Consider the following 22339-nt stretch of genomic DNA (forward strand, 5'->3'; position numbering starts at 1 on the left):
CCAGTGCGTCATAGTCTCTCTTTCCCTCTAGCACCCCGAAAGAGAGGAACAACCGGCTGAGGCTGGGGATATAAAGAACCGCTATCATGGTAAGTCTATATAACATGTTTTGACAAATTACAGCCATTAACAATGTTTGTCTTTCTTCTAAAAGCGACGGTTTTCAAATGAATATCCTTTTTAGTATTATTGTCGATGACGTATGCAGAATTTTAACAAATGGTTATCAAAAATGAAAAACAGAATGTATTCATTGTTTATTAGCCTACTAAGGATGCTGTGATTATTGAAAGCATGTCACACCGTTAACAAAATGTGTTATTCGTTCTACAAATCGAAGTAAAGCATGACCTATGTAATGTGACTAGGCTTATTTATCAACAAGACAATAAAGTCATATGTGGAACTTGAATTAGTTGCTGCAGGCGAACTGAATACATTTGCTGTAAACAACACCTCGTCTCGTAGTGTTTCTTTTGAATTTAAATAGTGTTCTTTTCGGTAGGCTTCGGGCCTAATGTGCGTGCCAATGCAGGGGTACAGTCAGACAGAATACCATTACCCCAGGCCCCGTGTTATAAATAGCACAAGCACGCCGTTCCCTGAGATGGATGGCCGTATTAAAGTTTCACGTGCTCACATTGGGCAACGCTGCCTGCCCCTGTAGGCTAGACCCAGGCCCAGTTTACTACATGGGCTACAGGTAAGAACCAGTGTTGTCATTGTAAACAAATGCACCTGTTACAATGAAACCATGCAGGTGTACAAGCTGGGGTTATAGTGTCCTCTCTTAGATGAGTCATAGCCTATAGGTTACTGCAGCAAATGATTAAGCTATTGGTTTTGGAATTAATTTAACAATCCCCACCCCTCACCAGGTCAAATTTACAGTAGACCACATCATTCTCCTCACCAGGTGAATGTTACAGGAGACCAGATCAATTTTACAGTAGACTAGATCTCACTTTCTCTCCCCAGGTACATTTTACAGTAGACCAAGTCTTACCTCCCCTCTCCAGGTGAATTTTACAGTATACCAGATCTCACCTCCCCTCTCCAGGTGCATTTTACAGTAGACCAGATCTCACCTCCCCTTTCCAGGTGAATTTTACAGTAGACCAGATCTCACCTCCCCTTTCCAGGTGAATTTTACAGTAGACCAGATCTCACCTCCCCTTTCCAGGTGAATTTTACAGTAGACCAGATCTCACCTCCCCTTTCCAGGTGAATTTTACAGTAGACCAGATCTCACTTCCCCTTTCCAGGTGCATTTTACAGTAGACCAGATCTCACCTCCCCTTTCCAGGTGCATTTTACAGTAGACCAGATCTCACCTCCCCTTTCCAGGTGAATTTTACAGTAGACCAAGTCTTACCTCCCCTCTCCAGGTGCATTTTACAGTAGACCAGATCTCACCTCCCCTTTCCAGGTGAATTTTACAGTAGACCAGATCTCACTTCCCCTTTCCAGGTGCATTTTACAGTAGACCAGATCTCACCTCCCCTTTCCAGGTGCATTTTACAGTAGACCAAATCTCACCTCCCCTTTCCAGGTGAATTTTACAGTAGACCAGATCCGTGCGATCATGGACAAGAAGTCCAACATCAGGAACATGTCTGTGATCGCCCATGTGGACCATGGGAAGTCCACTCTCACAGATTCCCTGGTGTGCAAGGCTGGCATCATCGCTGGCGCCCGGGCTGGCGAGACGCGTTTCACAGACACCAGGAAAGACGAGCAGGAGAGGTGCATCACCATCAAGTCAACGTATGTGTTTCCCTCAAGACAATATACCTCGTCCTCCTCAGAAATATACAAATGTTTTTCTTTACAACAATATGTCCCTTTTTCTACTATAAGTGTGTAACCTTGTAAGGTTAATATTTTCTTTGAGAATCTGAGGTAGACCTACAAAACTAAGTTGTTCAACAAATCAACCTGCATTTGAATTATTATTGACCACACCACAAATGACCTAAAATCCTATTCATTTATGAACCTAAAAGACAAAACTGAATTCGAGATCAGCACTCCTACTTAGAGATGCTTGACCTCTGGTATCCTGTACCCTAATATACCACTGTGTGAGAGTGATTGAGAGACAGACATTAAATGTACGATGGTCACAACGGTTACTTAAATAATCTCTCTCTCTTCCCTCCCTCCCACCCTCTCTTCTTCCCTCCCTGCAGAGCCATCTCTCTGTACTATGAATTGGCTGAGAATGACTTGGCCTTCATCAAACAGTGCAAGGATGGCTCTGGCTTCCTCATTAACCTCATAGACTCTCCCGGTCACGTGGACTTCTCCTCCGAGGTGACGGCTGCTCTCCGCGTCACTGACGGGGCACTAGTTGTAGTAGACTGCGTCTCAGGTATGAAAAGGAAGGGACTGATGGCGCCCTATTCCCTGCTTGTGTCCAATATCCAAACAACTTTACGAGGCTCTGATCAGAAGTAATGACCTGTGATATGGGGACTCGGGTGCTGTTTAGGACACAGTCTTGTAGTGTCCTGGCTGTAATGCATCCAATGCTTGGCTCGCTCACACCCCAGTAACAGCCCATGATGCTTAAAGTTCAAGGTTATTTGGCCTTTATACATACATTAGAAATCTTATTCGCAAGGACTCTCACATTGACATATTATTAAAGAACTACAAATAGTGTGCACGTACTGTAACGGTATACAACTAAAGAACTACAAAGTGTGCACGTACTGTAATGGTATACAACTAAAGAACTACAAATAGTGTGCACGTGCTGTAATGGTATACAACTAAAGAACTACAAATAGTGTGCACATACTAACGGTATACAACTAAAAAACTACAAATAGTGTGCACGTGCTGTAATGGTATACAACTAAAGAACTACAAATAGTGTGTACGTGCTGTAACGATATACAACTAAAGAACTACAAATAGTGTGCACGTACTGTAACAGTATACAACTAACAAACTACAAATAGTGTGCACGTACAGTAATGGTATACAACTAAAGATCTACAAATAGTGTGTACGTACTGTAACGGTATACAACTAAAGAACTACAAATAGTGTGCACGTACTGTAACGGTATACAACTAAAGAACTACAAATAGTGTGCACGTACTGTAACGGTATACAACTAAAGAACTACAAATAGTGTGCACGTACTGTAACGGTATACAACTAAAGAACTACAAATCGTGTGCACGTACTGTAATGGTATACAACTAAAGAACTACAAATAGTGTGCACGTACTGTAACGGTATACAACTAAAGAACTACAAATAGTGTGCACGTACTGTAACGGTATACAACTAAAGAACTACAAATAGTGTGCACGTACTGTAACGGTATACAACTAAAGAAATACAAATAGTGTGCACGTACTGTAACGGTATACAACTAAAGAACTACAAATAGTGTGCACGTGCTGTAATGGTATACAACTAAAGCACTACAAATAGTGTGCACGTGCTGTAATGGTATACAACTAAAGAACTACAAATAGTGTGCACGTACAGTAATGGTATACAACTAAAGAACTACAAATAGTGTGCATGTGCTGTAATGGTATACAACTAAAGAACTACAAATAGTGTGCACGTACTGTAATGGTATACAACTAAAGAACTACAAATAGTGTGCATGTACTGTAATGGTATACAACTAAAGAACTACAAATAGTGTGCACGTACTGTAATGGTATACAACTAAAGAACTACAAATAGTGTGTACGTACTGTAACGGTATACAACTAAAGAACTACAAATAGTGTGCACGTACTGTAACGGTATACAACTAAAGAACTACAAATAGTGTGCACGTACTGTAACGGTATACAACTAAAGAACTACAAATAGTGTGCACGTACTGTAACGGTATACAACTAAAGAACTACAAATAGTGTGCACGTACTGTAATGGTATACAACTAAAGAACTACAAATAGTGTGCACGTGCTGTAATGGTATACAACTAAAGCACTACAAATAGTGTGCACGTGCTGTAATGGTATACAACTAAAGAACTACAAATAGTGTGCACGTACAGTAATGGTATACAACTAAAGAACTACAAATAGTGTGCATGTGCTGTAATGGTATACAACTAAAGAACTACAAATAGTGTGCACGTACTGTAATGGTATACAACTAAAGAACTACAAATAGTGTGCATGTACTGTAATGGTATACAACTAAAGAACTACAAATAGTGTGCACGTACTGTAATGGTATACAACTAAAGAACTACAAATAGTGTGCACGTACTGTAACGGTATACAACTAAAGAACTACAAATAGTGTGCACGTACTGTAACGGTATACAACTAAAGAACTACAAATAGTGTGCACGTACTGTAACGGTATACAACTAAAGAACTACAAATAGTGTGCTGGAGGACCTCAGATACGAACACGTCAGGAATTGGAGGTCGCTCCGAACACTTAAAATATTTGTAACTTTGAAATATACTTTTTTAACGCACATGTATTTTCTAACTGTATTTACCTTCTAACCATTTAGCCAAATATTGTTTTCAGATGATAAGAAACGACATTTACGTTGCTAGTTATTCTGGAGGGGAAGCAGAAGGATTATACCACATTTGGCAACACAACAATTATTTCACTTTTTGTTTAATATAGTGTGACTTTGCGTATTACTGGTTCGTCACGTCTTTATTTACTGTGCTTATGAATACTTTACAAATGCCCTTTAAAGCCTTTATAAGGTTTGTTTCGATAGGATCCCAGTTAGTAAACAACAATAGGTCGTACAACAGTCAACCATGATAGGTCTTTATACATCATACTGTGGGTCCTTGAAAAGAGATATATTAAAATAACATTATTAAATAGTATATCAATAAGGTCGGCAGTGTAGCCTAGTGGTTAGAGCGTTGGACTAGTAACCGAAAGGTTGCAAGTTCGAATCCCCGAGCTGACAAGGTACAAATCTGTCGTTCTGCCCCTGAACAGGCAGTTAACCCACTGTTCCTCGGCCGTCATTGAAAATAAGAATTTGTTCTTAACTGACTTGCCTAGTAAAATAAAGGTAAAATAAAAAATATATATATTTTTTTATTATTATTTGTTATACACGTGTATCATGACAGATTTGAACACTGACAAACTATACAACAAAAAATCTATTCCTTTACAGTTTCTGCCTACAGCCTTGTTGCAACTTGCAAGCACCGTGATGAACTAATGCCCTTCTGTACCAACCTCTCCCCTCCGTCGTAGGTGTGTGTGTTCAGACTGAGACAGTGCTGCGACAGGCCATCGCAGAGCGGATAAAGCCTGTTCTCATGATGAACAAGATGGACCGGGCGTTGCTGGAGCTGCAGCTGAAACCCGACGCACTTTTTGCCACCTTCCAGCGCATCGTAGAGAACGTCAACGTCATCATCGCCACCTACGGAGAGGACGAGGGCGGACCCATGGGCAGCATCATGGTCAGTGTGTAACAGGGTTCAGATGGTAGGGTCAGACCACTCCACAGGGTTCAGATGGTAGGGTCAGACCACTCCACAGGGTTCAGATGGTACGGTCAGACCACTCCAGGGTTCAGATGGTACGGTCAGACCACTCCACAGGGTTCAGATGGTACGGTCAGACCACTCCAGGGTTCAGATGGTACGGTCAGACCACTCCACAGGGTTCAGATGGTACGGTCAGACCACTCCACAGGGTTCAGATGGTACGGTCAGACCACTCCAGGGTTCAGATGGTACGGTCAGACCACTCCACAGGGTTCAGATGGTAGGGTCAGACCACTCCAGGGTTCAGATGGTACGGTCAGACCACTCCAGGGTTCAGATGGTACGGTCAGACCACTCCACAGGGTTCAGATGGTACGGTCAGACCACTCCACAGGGTTCAGATGGTACGGTCAGACCACTCCAGGGTTCAGATGGTACGGTCAGACCACTCCACAGGGTTCAGATGGTACGGTCAGACCACTCCACAGGGTTCAGATGGTACGGTCAGACCACTCCACAGGGTTCAGATGGTACAGTCAGACCACTCCAGGGTTCAGATGGTACGGTCAGACCACTCCAGGGTTCAGATGGTACGGTCAGACCACTCCAGGGTTCAGATGGTACGGTCAGACCACTCCACAGGGTTCAGATGGTACGGTCAGACCACTCCACAGGGTTCAGATGGTAGGGTCAGACCACTCCAGGGTTCAGATGGTACGGTCAGACCACTCCAGGGTTCAGATGGTACAGTCAGACCACTCCAGGGTTCAGATGGTACGGTCAGACCACTCCAGGGTTCAGATGGTACGGTCAGACCACTCCAGGGTTCAGATGGTACGGTCAGACCACTCCAGGGTTCAGATGGTACGGTCAGACCACGGTAGGGTCAGACCACTCCAGGGTTCAGATGGTACGGTCAGACCACTCCAGGGTTCAGATGGTACGATAAGTTCATTCCAGAGCTCGAAATTGTTTCACTTGGTCCCTATAATGCAAAAGAAATACTCGGTGGGGCAACTGGCTAGTATGTTACGTGTATGTTTGTAAGTATGTTAAAAGTGGGCAGTCACGTGTGTTTGCAAAGCAGAAGACCACTAGTTCGATCCCCTTTATGCGTCTGTTCCGTGTTTCCCTGTGTAGGTGGACCCAATGGTGGGCACAGTGGGTTTCGGCTCGGGGCTCCATGGCTGGGCCTTCACTCTGAAGCAGTTTGCTGAGATGTACGTGGCCAAGTTCACAGCCAAGGGAGACCAAAAGACGGAGATGAACCCAGAGGAGCGCTGCAAGAAGGTGGAGGACATGATGAAGAAACTGTGGGGAGAAAAGTGAGTGGAGGAGAGAGAGGAGAGGAGAGAAAGGAGGTGAGGTGAGGAGAGAGAGGAGAGGAGAGAGAGTAGGAGGAGAGAGAGGAGGAGGATAGGAGAGGGAGAGGAGAGAAAGGAGGAGAGGAGAGAGGGAGGAGAGGAAGAGAAGGAGGATAGGAGAGGAAGAGAAGGGGGGTAGGAGAGGAGGAGAAAGGAGGAGAGGGAGGAGAGAGAGAAGGAGGATAGGAGAGGAGAGAAAGGAGGAGAGGAGAGAGGGAGGAGAGGAAGAGAAGGAGGATAGGAGAGGAAGAGAAGGAGGGTAGGAGAGGAGGAGAAAGGAGGAGAGGGAGGAGAGGAGAGAGAGAAGGAGGATAGGAGAGGAGGAAAAAGGAGGATAGAGAGGATAGGCGAGAGAGAGGGAGGAGAGGAGAGAGTGTTGGAGAGCACTGTTCAGTGGATGATTCTGGGTCAGATTTCCAGACACAGGCTAAGCCTGGTCCTGACTAAAAAGCCAACTCAATGGAGATTCTCCTTTGAAAAAGGACCCAGCTTAACCTGTGTCCAGCAATGACTCCAGAGGACAGTGCAGTTGATGATCACGTGTGTTTCTACAGGTTCTTCGACCCGTCATGTGGCAAATTCAGTAAATCAGCCACCAACGCTAAGGGGGAAAAGCTCCCACGTACATTCTGCCAACTCGTCCTGGATCCCATCTTTAAGGTTTGTTTATGCCAAGGTTTGTTTATGTTTGTTTTTTCTCCGTTGGGTGTAGCACACACATCTGAAATAAATAATGTGACATTCACGTTCATCTTGTTTTGACCAAAGGTGTTCGATGCCATCATGAATTTTAACAAAGAGACTGCCGACAAGCTGATTAAGAAACTGGATGTGAAGCTCGATGCTGATGACAAGGAGAAAGAGGGGAAACCACTGCTGAAGGTATGTCACCACTTCAGAAATGTTGTGTGGAGAAATTAGCCATTAAATTCCAGACTGACCAGAGTCGTGTTCAGTCGGAACGAAATTGGATAAAACTTGAGTGAAACTGAGAGAGATACTAACTACCTAAACTTGTGTAATAAATTGTATGTATATTTTTTGAAAGACATTTTGTACCTGTATACCCTACTGAACATACCGGCATACCCTACTGAACATCCAGGCTGTACCCTACTGAACATCCAGGCTGTACCCTACTGAACATCCAGGCTGTACCCTACTGAACATCCCTGGAATATCCTACTGAACATCCCTGGAATATCCTACTGAACATACTGGCATACCCTACTGAACATCCCCGGCATACCCTACTGAACATACCGGCATACCCTACTGAACATCCAGGCTGTACCCTACTGAACATCCCTGGCATATCCTACTGAGCATCCCTGGCATACCCTACTGAACATACCGGCATACCCTACAGAACATACCGGCATACCCTACTAAACATACCGGCATACCCTACTGAACATCCCTGGCATACCCTACTGAACATCCCTGGCATACCGTACTGAACATCCCGGTATACCCTACTGAACATCCCTGGCATACCCTACTGAACATCCCTGGCATACCCTACTGAACATCCCTGGCATACCCTACTGAACATCCCTGGCATACCCTACTGAACATCCCGGTATACCCTACTGAACATCCCTGGCATACCCTACTGAACATACCGGCATACCCTACTGAACATCCTGCATACCCTACTGAACATCCTGCATACCCTACTGAACATACCGGCATACCCTACTGAACATCCCTGGCATACCCTACTGAACATCCCTGGTATACCCTACTGAACATCCCGGCTGTACCCTACTGAACATCCCTGGTATACCCTACGGAACATCCCGGCATACCCTACGGAACATACCGGCATACCCTACTGAACATCTTGGCATACCCTACTGAACATCCCGTTATACCCTACTGAACATATCGGCATACCCTACTGAACATCCCTGGTATATCCTACTAAACCCTACTGAACATTTCTGGTATATCCTACTGAACATACCGGTATACCCTACTGAACATCCCTGGTGTACCCTACTGAACATCCCAGTATACCCTACTGAACATCCCTGGTATACCCTACTGAACATACCGGTATACCCTACTGAACATCCCTGGTATACCCTACTGAACATACTGGTATACCCTACTGAACATACCGGTATACCCTACTGAACATCCCTGGTATACCCTACTGAACATACCGGTATACCCTACTGAACATCCATGGTATACCCTACTGAACATCCCTGGTATACCCTACTGAACATACCGGTATATCCTACTGAACATCCCTGGTATATCCTACTGAACATCCCTGGTATACCCTACTGAACATACTAGTATATCCTGCTGGTATATCCTACTGAACATTTCTGGTATACCCTACTGAACATCCCTGGCATACACTACTGAACATCCCTGGCATACCCTACTGAACATCCCTGGTATACCCTACAGAACATCCCGGCATACCCTACGGAACATACCGGCATACCCTACGGAACATCCCCGGCATACCCTACTGAACATCCCCGGCATACCCTACTGAACATCCCAGTATACCCTACTGAACAACCCTGGCATATCCTACTGAATATTTCTGGTATCCCCTACTGAACATTTCTGGTATACCCAACTGAACATACTAGTATACCCTACTGAACATCCCTGGTATACCCTACTGAACATCCCAGCATACCCTACTGAACATACTAGTATACCCTACTGAACATCCCTGGTATACCCTACTGAACATCCCAGCATACCCTACTGAACATACTAGTATTCCCTACTGAACATCCCTGGTATACCCTGCTGAACATCCCTGGTATACCCTACTGAACATCCCTGGTATACCCTACTGAACATGCTGGTATACCCTACTGAACATACCGGTATATTCTACTGAACATCCCTGGTATACCCTACTGAACATACCGGTATATTCTACTGAACATCCCTGGTATACCCTACTGAACATCCCGGTATACCCTACTGAACATCCCTGGTATACCCTACTGAACATCACTGGTATACCCTACTGAACATCCCTAAATCAAATATCAAATATATTTATATAGCCCTTCGTACATCATCTGATATCTCAAAGTGCTGTCCAGAAACCCAGCCTAAAACCCCAAACAGCAAGCAATGCAGGTGTAGAAGCATGGTGGCTAGGAAAAACTCCCTAGAAAGACCAAAACCTAGGAAGAAACCTCGAGAGGAACCAGGCTATGAGGGGTGGCCAGTCCTCTTCTGGCTGTGCCGGGTGGAGATTATAACAGAATATGGCCAAGATGTTCAAATGTTCATAAATGACCAGCATGGTTGAATAATAATAAGGCAGAACAGTTGAAACTGTAGCAGCAGAACGGCCAGGTGGACTGGGGACAGCAAGGAGTCATCATGTCAGGTAGTCCTGGGGCATGGTCCTAGGGCTCAGGTCAGTTGAAACTGGAGCAGCAGAACGGCCAGGTGGACTGGGAACAGCAAGGAGTCATCATGTCAGGTAGTCCTGAGGCATGGTCCTCGGGCTCAGGTCCTCCGAGAGAGAGAAAGAAAGAGAGAATTAGAGAGCGCACACTTAAATTCACACAGGACACCGAATAGGATAGGAGAAGTACTCCAGATATAACAAACTGACCCTAGCCCCCATGACACATAAACTACTGCAGCATAAATACTGGAGGCTGACACAGGAGGGGTCAGGAGACACTGTGCCCCCATCCGAGGACACCCCCGGACAGGGCCAAACAGGAGGGATATACTGAACATACTGGTATACCCTACTGAACATCACTGGTATACCCTACTGAACATCCCTGGTATACCCTACTGAACATCCCTGGTATACCCTACTGAACATCCCTGGTATACCCTACTGAACATCCCTGGTATACCCTACTGAACATCCCTGGTATACCCTACTGAACATCCTGGTCCGTAGAGATGCAGTATAATGTTGTATTTCATCGTCCCCCAGGCGGTGATGCGCCGCTGGCTGCCAGCGGGGGACGCTCTGCTCCAGATGATCACCATCCACCTGCCCTCCCCCGTTACGGCTCAGAGGTACCGCTGTGAGCTGCTCTACGAGGGGCCTGGCGACGACGAGGCCGCTATGGGTGAGTTTGTAGACTGGTGCGCCTGTCTAGCCTGGTGGTGGTGGTAGCAGCTGTAGTAGCAGTAGTAGTAGTAGTAGTAGTAGCAGTAGTAGTAGTAGTATCAGTAGCAGTATCAGTAGTAGTAGTAGTATCAGTAGCAATATCAGTAGTAGTAGTAGTAGTAGTAGTAGTAGTAGTAGTAGTATCAGTAGTAGTAGCATCAGTCGTAGAAGCAGCAGTAGTAGTAGTAGTAGTAGTAGTATCAGTAGTAGTAGTAGTATCAGTAGCAATATCAGTAGTAGTAGTAGTAGTATCAGCAGTAGTATCAGTGGTAGCAGTAGTAGTAGCAGCAGCCGTAGTAGTAGTAGCAGTAGTAGTAGCAGCAGCAGCAACAGTAGTAGTAGTGGTGGTGGGGTAGCAGTAGTAGTAGCACTAGTAGCAGTAGTAGTAGTCGTAGTAGTAGTAGTAGCAGTAGTAGTAGTAGCACTAGTAGCAGTAGCAGTAGTAGTAGCAGCAGTAGCTGTAGTAGTAACAGCAGCAGTAGCTGTAGTAGTAGCAGTAGTAGTAACAGCAGCAGTAGTATGAGCAGTAGAAGTAGTAGCAGTAGTAGTAGCAGCAGTAGCTGTAGTAGTAGTAGTAGTAGTAGTAACAGCAGCAGTAGCTGTAGTAGTAGCAGTAGCTGTAGTAGCTGTTGTAGTAGTAGCAGTAGTAGTAGCTGTAGTAGCAGTAGTAGTAGTAGTAGTAGTAACAGAAGCTGTAGTAGTAACAGCAGCAGTAGTAGCTGTAGTAGCAGTAGCAGTAGCAGTAGTAGTAGTAACAGTAGCTGTAGTAGTAGTAGCAGCAGTAGCTGTAGTAGCTGTAGTAGTAACAGTAACAGTAGTAGCTGCAGTAGCAGTAGTAGTAGTAGTAGCAGTAACAGTAGTAGCAGTAGTAGCTGTAGTAGCAGTAACAGTAGTAGCTGTAGTAGCAGTAGTAGTAACAGTAACAGTAGTAGCTGTAGTAGTAGTAGTAGTAACAGAAACAGTAGTAGTAATAGTAGTAGTAACAGAAACAGTAGTAGTAGTAGTAGTAGCAGTAGTAGCAGTAGTAACAGTAACAGTAGTAGTAGTAGTAGTGGTAGTAGTAACAGTAGTAGTAGTAGTAGTAGTAGTAGTAGTAGTAGCAGTAGCTGGTGTTTCAGTCTGATTGTTGTACTGGTCCCTGTGAACAACAATAGTTGAGTCAGTCCAGCCTGCTAGTAGTACTTCATTAGTATGAAGGGCCCAGGGACGAAGAGTCCACAATGGGCGAGTCAGAGTCTAGCCTGGTGCTTCAGTTAATTTGTACATTAGACAATTCCCTCTCTTTCTTTGTTCTTCGTAATGCCAAAAGTCTTGCCAACAGCCAAACAATAGAAGAGCTGGCGACATCACCAGACTAGGGTGAATCAGGGGGAGACGCTTAACTACCCAAAAATCATACATCCCCTGATCGCCCTCCCTCTTAACCCTCCCAGGCATTAAGAACTGCGACCCCAAAGCTCCCTTGATGATGTACATTTCCAAGATGGTGCCCACCAGCGACAAGGGTCGCTTCTACGCCTTCGGCCGCGTGTTCTCCGGCATGGTGGCCACAGGGCAGAAGGTTCGCATCATGGGACCCAACTACACTCCTGGGAAGAAGGAGGACCTGTATCTTAAACCCATTCAGAGGTACACGGAGCTGGAATACATGTCCTATATACCAGCTCCAATACAGGAGGGTTGCTCAACCAAATGAACATCTTTTGTGGCCAAATTGATATTTTAAGTAGAAATTGTGCACCAATATTTGAATTTTAAAAGCATGAAGTGCCCTTTTAATAGAGACCAAATGGAAAATTAAATAAATATATCATTGTTTTAAAATATGAATAAGCACTTGCTCAATTCTGCATTTTTGGCATGACTTTTTAAAATCACTTTACCCCCACATTTCACCATCATTGTAAAGCCCTACATATTGTGTTGCGTTGGGAGTAATTTCTGGAGATTCTTATTCATTTCATGTGATTTAGTGATGAATCTAATCACATGAAATGTCTGTCCCTCATTTTAAGGTCAACCCTGTTATGTGAAATTAACTCTCGTTTTAATATGGTGAAACTATATGACTGAACACGACTGGAGTGGTGTGTGTGTGCGACTGTCCTACGACAACTGTTTAGAAAAGGTGAGGTCCTCTGACAAATTAAAAATATAACTGGTTGACTTCACTAAACTCTGCTGTGCTCCCTCTGACTCCCAGGACCATTCTGATGATGGGGCGCTACACAGAGCCCATTGAGGATGTGCCCTGCGGCAACATCGTGGGTCTGGTGGGAGTAGACCAATTCCTGGTGAAGACCGGGACCATCTCCACCTTCGAGCACGCCCACAACCTGAGGGTGATGAAGTTCAGCGTCAGTCCCGTGGTCAGGGTGGCGGTGGAGTGCAAGAACCCTGCTGACCTGCCCAAGCTGGTGGAGGGACTGAAACGCCTGGCCAAGTCTGACCCCATGGTCCAGGTACAATACTAGTCTGACCCCATGGTCCAGGTACAATACTAGTCTGACCCCATGGTCCAGGTACTATACTAGTCTGACCCCATGGTCCAGGTACAATACTATACTAGTCTGACCCCATGGTCCAGGTACAATACTATACTAGTCTGACCCCATGGTCCAGTTACAATACTACTCTGACCCCATGGTCCAGGTACAATACTAGTCTGACCCCATGGTCCAGGTACTATACTAGTCTGACCCCATGGTCCAGGTACAATACTATACTAGTCTGACCCCATGGTCCAGGTACAATACTATACTAGTCTGACCCCATGGTCCAGGTACAATACTATACTAGTCTGACCCCATGGTCCAGGTACAATACTATACTAGTCTGACCCCATGGTCCAGGTACAATACTATACTAGTCTGACCCCATGGTCCAGGTACAATATTAGTCTGACCCCATGGTCCAGGTACTATACTAGTCTGACCCCATGGTCCAGGTACAATACTATACTAGTCTGACCCCATGGTCCAGGTACAATACTATACTAGTCTGACCCCATGGTCCAGGTACAATACTATACTTGTCTGACCCCATGGTCCAGGTACAATACTATACTAGTCTGACCCCATGGTCCAGGTACAATACTATACTAGTCTGACCCCATGGTCCAGGTACAATACTATACTAGTCTGACCCCGTGGTCCAGGTACAATACTATACTCTCTGACCCCATGGTCCAGGTACAATACTATACTAGTCTGACCCCGTGGTCCAGGTACAATACTATACTAGTCTGACCCCATGGTCCAGGTACAATACTATACTAGTCTGACCCCGTGGTCCAGGTACAATACTATACTCTGACCCCATGGTCCAGGTACAATACTATACTAGTCTGACCCCGTGGTCCAGGTACAATACTATACTAGTCTGACCCCATGGTCCAGGTACAATACTATACTAGTCTGACCCCATGGTCCAGGTACAATACTAGTCTGACCCCATGGTCCAGGTACAATACTATACTAGTCTGACCCCATGGTCCAGGTATAATACTATACTAGTCTGACCCCATGGTCCAGGTACAATACTATACTAGTCTGACCCCATGGTCCAGGTACAATACTAGTCTGACCCCATGGTCCAGGTACAATACAATACTAGTCTGACCCCATGGTCCAGGTACAATACTATACTCTCTGACCCCATGGTCCAGGTACAATACTATACTAGTCTGACCCCATGGTCCAGGTACAATACTATACTAGTCTGACCCCGTGGTCCAGGTACAATACTATACTAGTCTGACCCCATGGTCCAGGTACAATACTATACTAGTCTGACCCCATGGTCCAGGTACAATACTATACTAGTCTGACCCCATGGTCCAGGTACAATACTAGTCTGACCCCATGGTCCAGGTACAATACTAGTCTGACCCCATGGTCCAGGTACAATACTAGTCTGACCCCATGGTCCAGGTACAATACTATACTAGTCTGACCCCATGGTCCAGGTACAATACTATACTAGTCTGACCCCGTGGTCCAGGTATAATACTAGTCTGACCCCATGGTCCAGGTACAATACTATACTAGTCTGACCCCATGGTCCAGGTACAATACTATACTAGTCTGACCCCATGGTCCAGGTACAATACTATACTAGTCTGACCCCATGGTCCAGGTACAATACTATACTAGTCTGACCCCACGGTCCAGGTACAATACTATACTAGTCTGACCCCATGGTCCAGGTACAATACTATACTAGTCTGACCCCATGGTCCAGGTACAATACTATACTAGTCTGACCCCATGGTCCAGGTACAATACTATACTAGTCTGACCCCATGGTCCAGATACAATACTATACTAGTCTGACCCCATGGTCCAGGTATAATACTATACTAGTCTGACCCCATGGTCCAGGTACAATACTATACTAGTGTGACCCCATGGTCCAGGTACAATACTAGTCTGACCCCATGGTCCAGGTACTATACTAGTCTGACCCCATGGTCCAGGTACAATACTATACTAGTCTGACCCCATGGTCCAGGTACAATACTATACTAGTCTGACCCCATGGTCCAGGTACAATACTATACTAGTCTGACCCCATGGTCCAGGTACAATACTATACTAGTCTGACCCCATGGTCCAGGTACAATACTATACTAGTCTGACCCCATGGTCCAGGTACAATATTAGTCTGACCCCATGGTCCAGGTACTATACTAGTCTGACCCCATGGTCCAGGTACAATACTATACTAGTCTGACCCCATGGTCCAGGTACAATACTATACTAGTCTGACCCCATGGTCCAGGTACAATACTATACTAGTCTGACCCCATGGTCCAGGTACAATACTATACTAGTCTGACCCCATGGTCCAGGTACAATACTATACTAGTCTGACCCCGTGGTCCAGGTACAATACTATACTCTCTGACCCCATGGTCCAGGTACAATACTATACTAGTCTGACCCCGTGGTCCAGGTACAATACTATACTAGTCTGACCCCATGGTCCAGGTACAATACTATACTAGTCTGACCCCGTGGTCCAGGTACAATACTATACTCTGACCCCATGGTCCAGGTACAATACTATACTAGTCTGACCCCGTGGTCCAGGTACAATACTATACTAGTCTGACCCCATGGTCCAGGTACAATAGTAGTCTGACCCCATGGTCCAGGTACAATACTATACTAGTCTGACCCCATGGTCCAGGTACTATACTAGTCTGACCCCATGGTCCAGGTACAATACTATACTAGTCTGACCCCATGGTCCAGGTACAATACTAGTCTGACCCCATGGTCCAGGTACAATACTATACTAGTCTGACCCCATGGTCCAGGTATAATACTATACTAGTCTGACCCCATGGTCCAGGTACAATACTATACTAGTCTGACCCCATGGTCCAGGTACAATACTAGTCTGACCCCATGGTCCAGGTACAATACAATACTAGTCTGACCCCATGGTCCAGGTACAATACTATACTCTCTGACCCCATGGTCCAGGTACAATACTATACTAGTCTGACCCCATGGTCCAGGTACAATACTATACTAGTCTGACCCCGTGGTCCAGGTACAATACTATACTAGTCTGACCCCATGGTCCAGGTACAATACTATACTAGTCTGACCCCATGGTCCAGGTACAATACTATACTAGTCTGACCCCATGGTCCAGGTACAATACTAGTCTGACCCCATGGTCCAGGTACAATACTAGTCTGACCCCATGGTCCAGGTACAATACTAGTCTGACCCCATGGTCCAGGTACAATACTATACTAGTCTGACCCCATGGTCCAGGTACAATACTATACTAGTCTGACCCCGTGGTCCAGGTATAATACTAGTCTGACCCCATGGTCCAGGTACAATACTATACTAGTCTGACCCCATGGTCCAGGTACAATACTATACTAGTCTGACCCCATGGTCCAGGTACAATACTATACTAGTCTGACCCCATGGTCCAGGTACAATACTATACTAGTCTGACCCCACGGTCCAGGTACAATACTATACTAGTCTGACCCCATGGTCCAGGTACAATACTATACTAGTCTGACCCCATGGTCCAGGTACAATACTATACTAGTCTGACCCCATGGTCCAGGTACAATACTATACTAGTCTGACCCCATGGTCCAGATACAATACTATACTAGTCTGACCCCATGGTCCAGGTATAATACTATACTAGTCTGACCCCATGGTCCAGGTACAATACTATACTAGTGTGACCCCATGGTCCAGGTACAATACTATACTAGTCTGACCCCATGGTCCAGGTACAATACTATACTAGTCTGACCCCATGGTCCAGGTACAATACTATACTAGTCTGACCCCATGGTCCAGATACAATACTATACTAGTCTGACCCCATGGTCCAGGTACAATACTATACTAGTCTGACCCCATGGTCCAGGTACAATACTATACTAGTCTGACCCCATGGTCCAGGTACAATACTATACTAGTCTGACCCCATGGTCCAGGTATAATACTATACTAGTCTGACCCCATGGTCCAGGTACAATACTATACTAGTCTGACCCCATGGTCCAGGTACAATACAATACTAGTCTGACCCCATGGTCCAGGTACAATAGTAGTCTGACCCCATGGTCCAGGTACAATAGTAGTCTGACCCCATGGTCCAGGTACAATACTAGTCTGACCCCATGGTCCAGGTATAATACAGTGCCTTGCGAAAGTATTCGGCCCCCTTGAACTTTGCAACCTATTGCCACATTTCAGGCTTCAAACATAAAGATATAAAACTGTATTTTTTTTGTGAAGAATCAACAACAAGTGGGACACAATCATGAAGTGGAACGACATTTATTGGATATTTCAAACTTTTTTAACAAATCAAAAACTGAAAAATTGGGCGTGCAAAATTATTCAGCCCCTTTACTTTCAGTGCAGCAAACTCTCTCCAGAAGTTCAGTGAGGATCTCTGAATGATCCAATGTTGACCTAAATGACTAATGATGATAAATACAATCCACCTGTGTGTAATCAAGTCTCCGTATAAATGCACCTGCACTGTGATAGTCTCAGAGGTCCGTTAAAATCGCAGAGAGCATCATGAAGAACAAGGAACACACCAGGCAGGTCCGAGATACTGTTGTGAAGAAGTTTAAAGCCGGATTTGGATACAAAAAGATTTCCCACGCTTTAAACATCCCAAGGAGCACTGTGCAAGCGATAATATTGAAATGGAAGGAGTATCAGACCACTGCAAATCTACCAAGACCTGGCCGTCCCTCTAAACTTTCAGCTCATACAAGGAGAAGACTGATCAGAGATGCAGCCAAGAGGCCCATGATCACTCTGGATGAACTGCAGAGATCTACAGCTGAGGTGGGAGACTCTGTCCATAGGACAACAATCAGTCGTATATTGCACAAATCTGGCCTTTATGGAAGAGTGGCAAGAAGAAAGCCATTTCTTAAAGATATCCATAAAAAGTGTTGTTTAAAGTTTGCCACAAGCCACCTGGGAGACACACCAAACATGTGGAAGAAGGTGCTCTGGTCAGATGAAACCAAAATTGAACTTTTTGGCAACAATGCAAAACGTTATGTTTGGCGTAAAAGCAACACAGCTCATCACCCTGAACACACCATCACCACTGTCAAACATGGTGGTGGCAGCATCATGGTTTGGGCCTGCTTTTCTTCAGCATGGACAGGGAAGATGGTTAAAATTGATGGGAAGATGGATGGAGCCAAATACAGGACCATTCTGGAAGAAAGCCTGATGGAGTCTGCAAAAGACCTGAGACTGGGACGGAGATTTGTCTTCCAACAAGACAATGATCCAAAACATAAAGCAAAATCTACAATGGAATGGTTCAAAAATAAACATATCCAGGTGTTAGAATGGCCAAGTCAAAGTCCAGACCTGAATCCAATCGAGAATCTGTGGAAAGAACTGAAAACTTCTGTTCACAAATGCTCTCCATCCAACCTCACTGAGCTCGAGCTGTTTTGCAAGGAGGAATGGGAAAAAATTTCAGTCTCTCGATGTGCAAAACTGATAGAGACATACCCCAAGCGACTTACAGCTGTAATCGCAGCAAAAGGTGGCGCTACAAAGTATTAACTTAAGGGGGCTGAATAATTTTGCACGCCCAATTTTTCAGTTTTTGATTTGTTAAAAAAGTTTGAAATATATAATAAATGTCGTTTCACTTCATGATTGTGTCTCACTTGTTGTTGATTCTTCACAAAAAATACAGTTTTATATCTTTATGTTTGAAGCCTGAAATGTGGCAAAAGGTCGCAAAGTTCAAGGGGGCCGAATACTTTCGCAAGGCACTTTACTAGTCTGTTAGAGATGTAGGGAAACAGTGCTGTTTATGTGTCTTTGTCCTGTCTCTCTGTGTGGCAGTGCATCATTGAGGAGTCTGGAGAACACATCGTAGCTGGAGCTGGGGAGCTTCATCTGGAGATCTGCCTGAAGGATCTGGAGGAGGACCACGCTGGGATCCCCCTAAAGGTTGGGAAGATATTGACTTACTGCATTGTACAGGAATGCTTTTCAAAAAAGGATGAAATTAGCTCATTTTTTAAATCACATTTGTAACCTTTTGAATATTGAGTGAAGATACTACAAAACTGAGTCCTCTTCATACTTCTCCCAGAAATCTGACCCTGTGGTGTCTTACCGCGAGACCGTTGCCGAGGATTCAGACCAGGTCTGCCTGTCCAAGTCCCCTAACAAACACAACCGTCTATACATGAAGGCCCGGCCCTTCCAGGATGGTCTGGCGGAGGATATCGATAAGGGGGACGTGAGCTCCAGACAGGAACTGAAGACCAGGGCTCGCTACTTGACTGAGAAGTACGAGTGGGAGGTGACAGAGGCCCGCAAGATCTGGTGTTTCGGCCCCGACGGGACGGGACCCAACATCCTAACGGACGTTACCAAGGGAGTGCAGTACCTCAACGAGATCAAGGACAGCGTGGTGGCAGGGTTCCAGTGGGCCTCCAAGGAGGTGAGCAGACGCCAGCAGGGCTGTGGGGGGTGAAGTCCCTTTAGCACCAACTTTTAGTACCAGAGTACCCCACCACCACTGACAGGCTCTGAGAACCAGAGAACCCCACCACCACTGACAGGCTCAGAGAACCCCACCACCACTGACAGGCTCAGAGAACCCCACCAACACTGACAGGCTCTTAGAACCAGAGAACCCCACCACCACTGACAGGCTCTCAGAACCAGAGAACCCCACCACCACTGACAGGCTCAGAGAACCCCACCAACACTGACAGGCTCTTAGAACCAGAGAACCCCACCACCACTGACAGGCTCTCAGAACCAGAGAACCCCACCACCACTGACAGGCTCAGAGAACCCCACCAACACTGACAGGCTCTTAGAACCAGAGAACCCCACCACCACTGACAGGCTCTCAGAACCAGAGAACCCCACCACCACTGACAGGCTCTGAGAACCAGAGAACCCCACCACCACTGACCGGCTCTCAGAACCAGAGAACCCCACCACCACTGACAGGCTCAGAGAACCCCACCACCACTGACAGGCTCAGAGAACCCCACCACCACTGACAGGCTCAGAGAACCCCACCAACACTGACAGGCTCTTAGAACCAGAGAACCCCACCACCACTGACAGGCTCTCAGAACCAGAGAACCCCACCACCACTGACAGGCTCAGAGAACCCCACCAACACTGACAGGCTCTTAGAACCAGAGAACCCCACCACCACTGACAGGCTCTCAGAACCAGAGAACCCCACCAACACTGACAGGCTCTTAGAACCAGAGAACCCCACCACCACTGACAGGCTCTCAGAACCAGAGAACCCCACCACTAACTCTGAGAACCAGAAAACTAAACATTCTCTTTCTCAGGGTGTCCTGTGTGAGGAGAACATGAGGGGGATACGCTTCGACGTCCATGATGTGACGCTGCATGCAGATGCCATCCACAGAGGGGGCGGGCAGATCATCCCCACGGCACGACGAGTCATCTACGCCTCTCAGCTCACAGCTCAGCCACGACTCATGGAGCCAGTCTACCTGGTCGAGATCCAGGTGAGTCATCTCCGCCTCTCAGCTCAGTCACGACTTATAGAATCAGTCTACCTGATCCAGGTGAGTCATCTACACCTCTCAGCTCAGTCACGACTTATAGAACCAGTCTACCTGGTCGAGATCCAGGTGAGTCATCTCCGCCTCTCAGCTCAGTCACGACTTATAGAACCAGTCTACCTGATCCAGGTGAGTCATCTACACCTCTCAGCTCAGTCACGACTTATAGAACCAGTCTACCTGGTCGAGATCCAGGTGAGTCATCTCCGCCTCTCAGCTCAGTCACGACTTATAGAACCAGTCTACCTGATCCAGGTGAGTCATCTACACCTCTCAGCTCAGTCACGACTTATAGAACCAGTCTACCTGATCCAGGTGAGTCATCTACACCTCTCAGCTCAGTCACGACTTATAGAACCAGTCTACCTGGTCGAGATCCAGGTGAGTCATCTCCGCCTCTCAGCTCAGTCACGACTTATAGAACCAGTCTACCTGATCCAGGTGAGTCATCTACACCTCTCAGCTCAGTCACGACTTATAGAACCGGTCTACCTGATCCAGGTGAGTCATCTACACCTCTCAGCTCAGTCACGACTTATAGAACCAGTCTACCTGATCCAGGTGAGTCATCTACACCTCTCAGCTCAGTCACGACTTATAGAACCAGTCTACCTGATCCAGGTGAGTCATCTCCGCCTCTCAGCTCAGTCACGACTTATAGAACCAGTCTACCTGATCCAGGTGAGTCATCTACACCTCTCAGCTCAGTCACGACTTATAGAACCAGTCTACCTGGTCGAGATCCAGGTGAGTCATCTCCGCCTCTCAGCTCAGTCACGACTTATAGAACCAGTCTACCTGATCCAGGTGAGTCATCTACACCTCTCAGCTCAGTCACGACTTATAGAACCAGTCTACCTGACCCAGGTGAGTCATCTACACCTCTCAGCTCAGTCACGACTTATAGAACCAGTCTACCTGACCCAGGTGAGTCATCTACGCCTCTCAGCTCAGTCACGACTTATAGAACCAGTCTACCTGATCCAGGTGAGTCATCTACACCTCTCAGCTCAGTCACGACTTATAGAACCAGTCTACCTGATCCAGGTGAGTCATCTACAGCTCTCAGCTCAGTCACGACTTATATAACCGGTCTACCTGATCCAGGTGAGTCATCTACACCTCTCAGCTCAGTCACGACTTATAGAACCGGTCTACCTGATCCAGGTGAGTCATCTACACCTCTCAGCTCAGTCACGACTTATAGAACCAGTCTACCTGATCCAGGTGAGTCATCTACACCTCTCAGCTCA

At 46.0% G+C, this 22339-nt stretch overlaps 1 protein-coding gene across 1 annotated transcript in view; it reads left to right on the forward strand.

The window, feature by feature from the left end:
* LOC135513688 (elongation factor 2-like) overlaps positions 1-22339 on the forward strand; it is a 24439-nt gene continuing 2100 nt past the window's right edge. Inside the window, exons 1-13 of the mRNA XM_064936550.1 lie at positions 1-89; positions 1553-1767; positions 2193-2374; positions 5235-5446; positions 6614-6798; positions 7392-7497; positions 7606-7719; positions 10790-10928; positions 12403-12598; positions 13173-13431; positions 19360-19467; positions 19613-19966; positions 20847-21029. Coding sequence (XP_064792622.1) covers positions 87-89; positions 1553-1767; positions 2193-2374; positions 5235-5446; positions 6614-6798; positions 7392-7497; positions 7606-7719; positions 10790-10928; positions 12403-12598; positions 13173-13431; positions 19360-19467; positions 19613-19966; positions 20847-21029 — 2256 coding nt within the window. The 5' untranslated portion in view covers positions 1-86. The remainder of the gene's footprint in view (positions 90-1552; positions 1768-2192; positions 2375-5234; positions 5447-6613; positions 6799-7391; positions 7498-7605; positions 7720-10789; positions 10929-12402; positions 12599-13172; positions 13432-19359; positions 19468-19612; positions 19967-20846; positions 21030-22339) is intronic.

The sequence above is a fragment of the Oncorhynchus masou genome, chromosome 25 (genome assembly GCF_036934945.1).
Source record: "Oncorhynchus masou masou isolate Uvic2021 chromosome 25, UVic_Omas_1.1, whole genome shotgun sequence".
Classification (NCBI taxonomy): domain Eukaryota; kingdom Metazoa; phylum Chordata; class Actinopteri; order Salmoniformes; family Salmonidae; genus Oncorhynchus; species Oncorhynchus masou.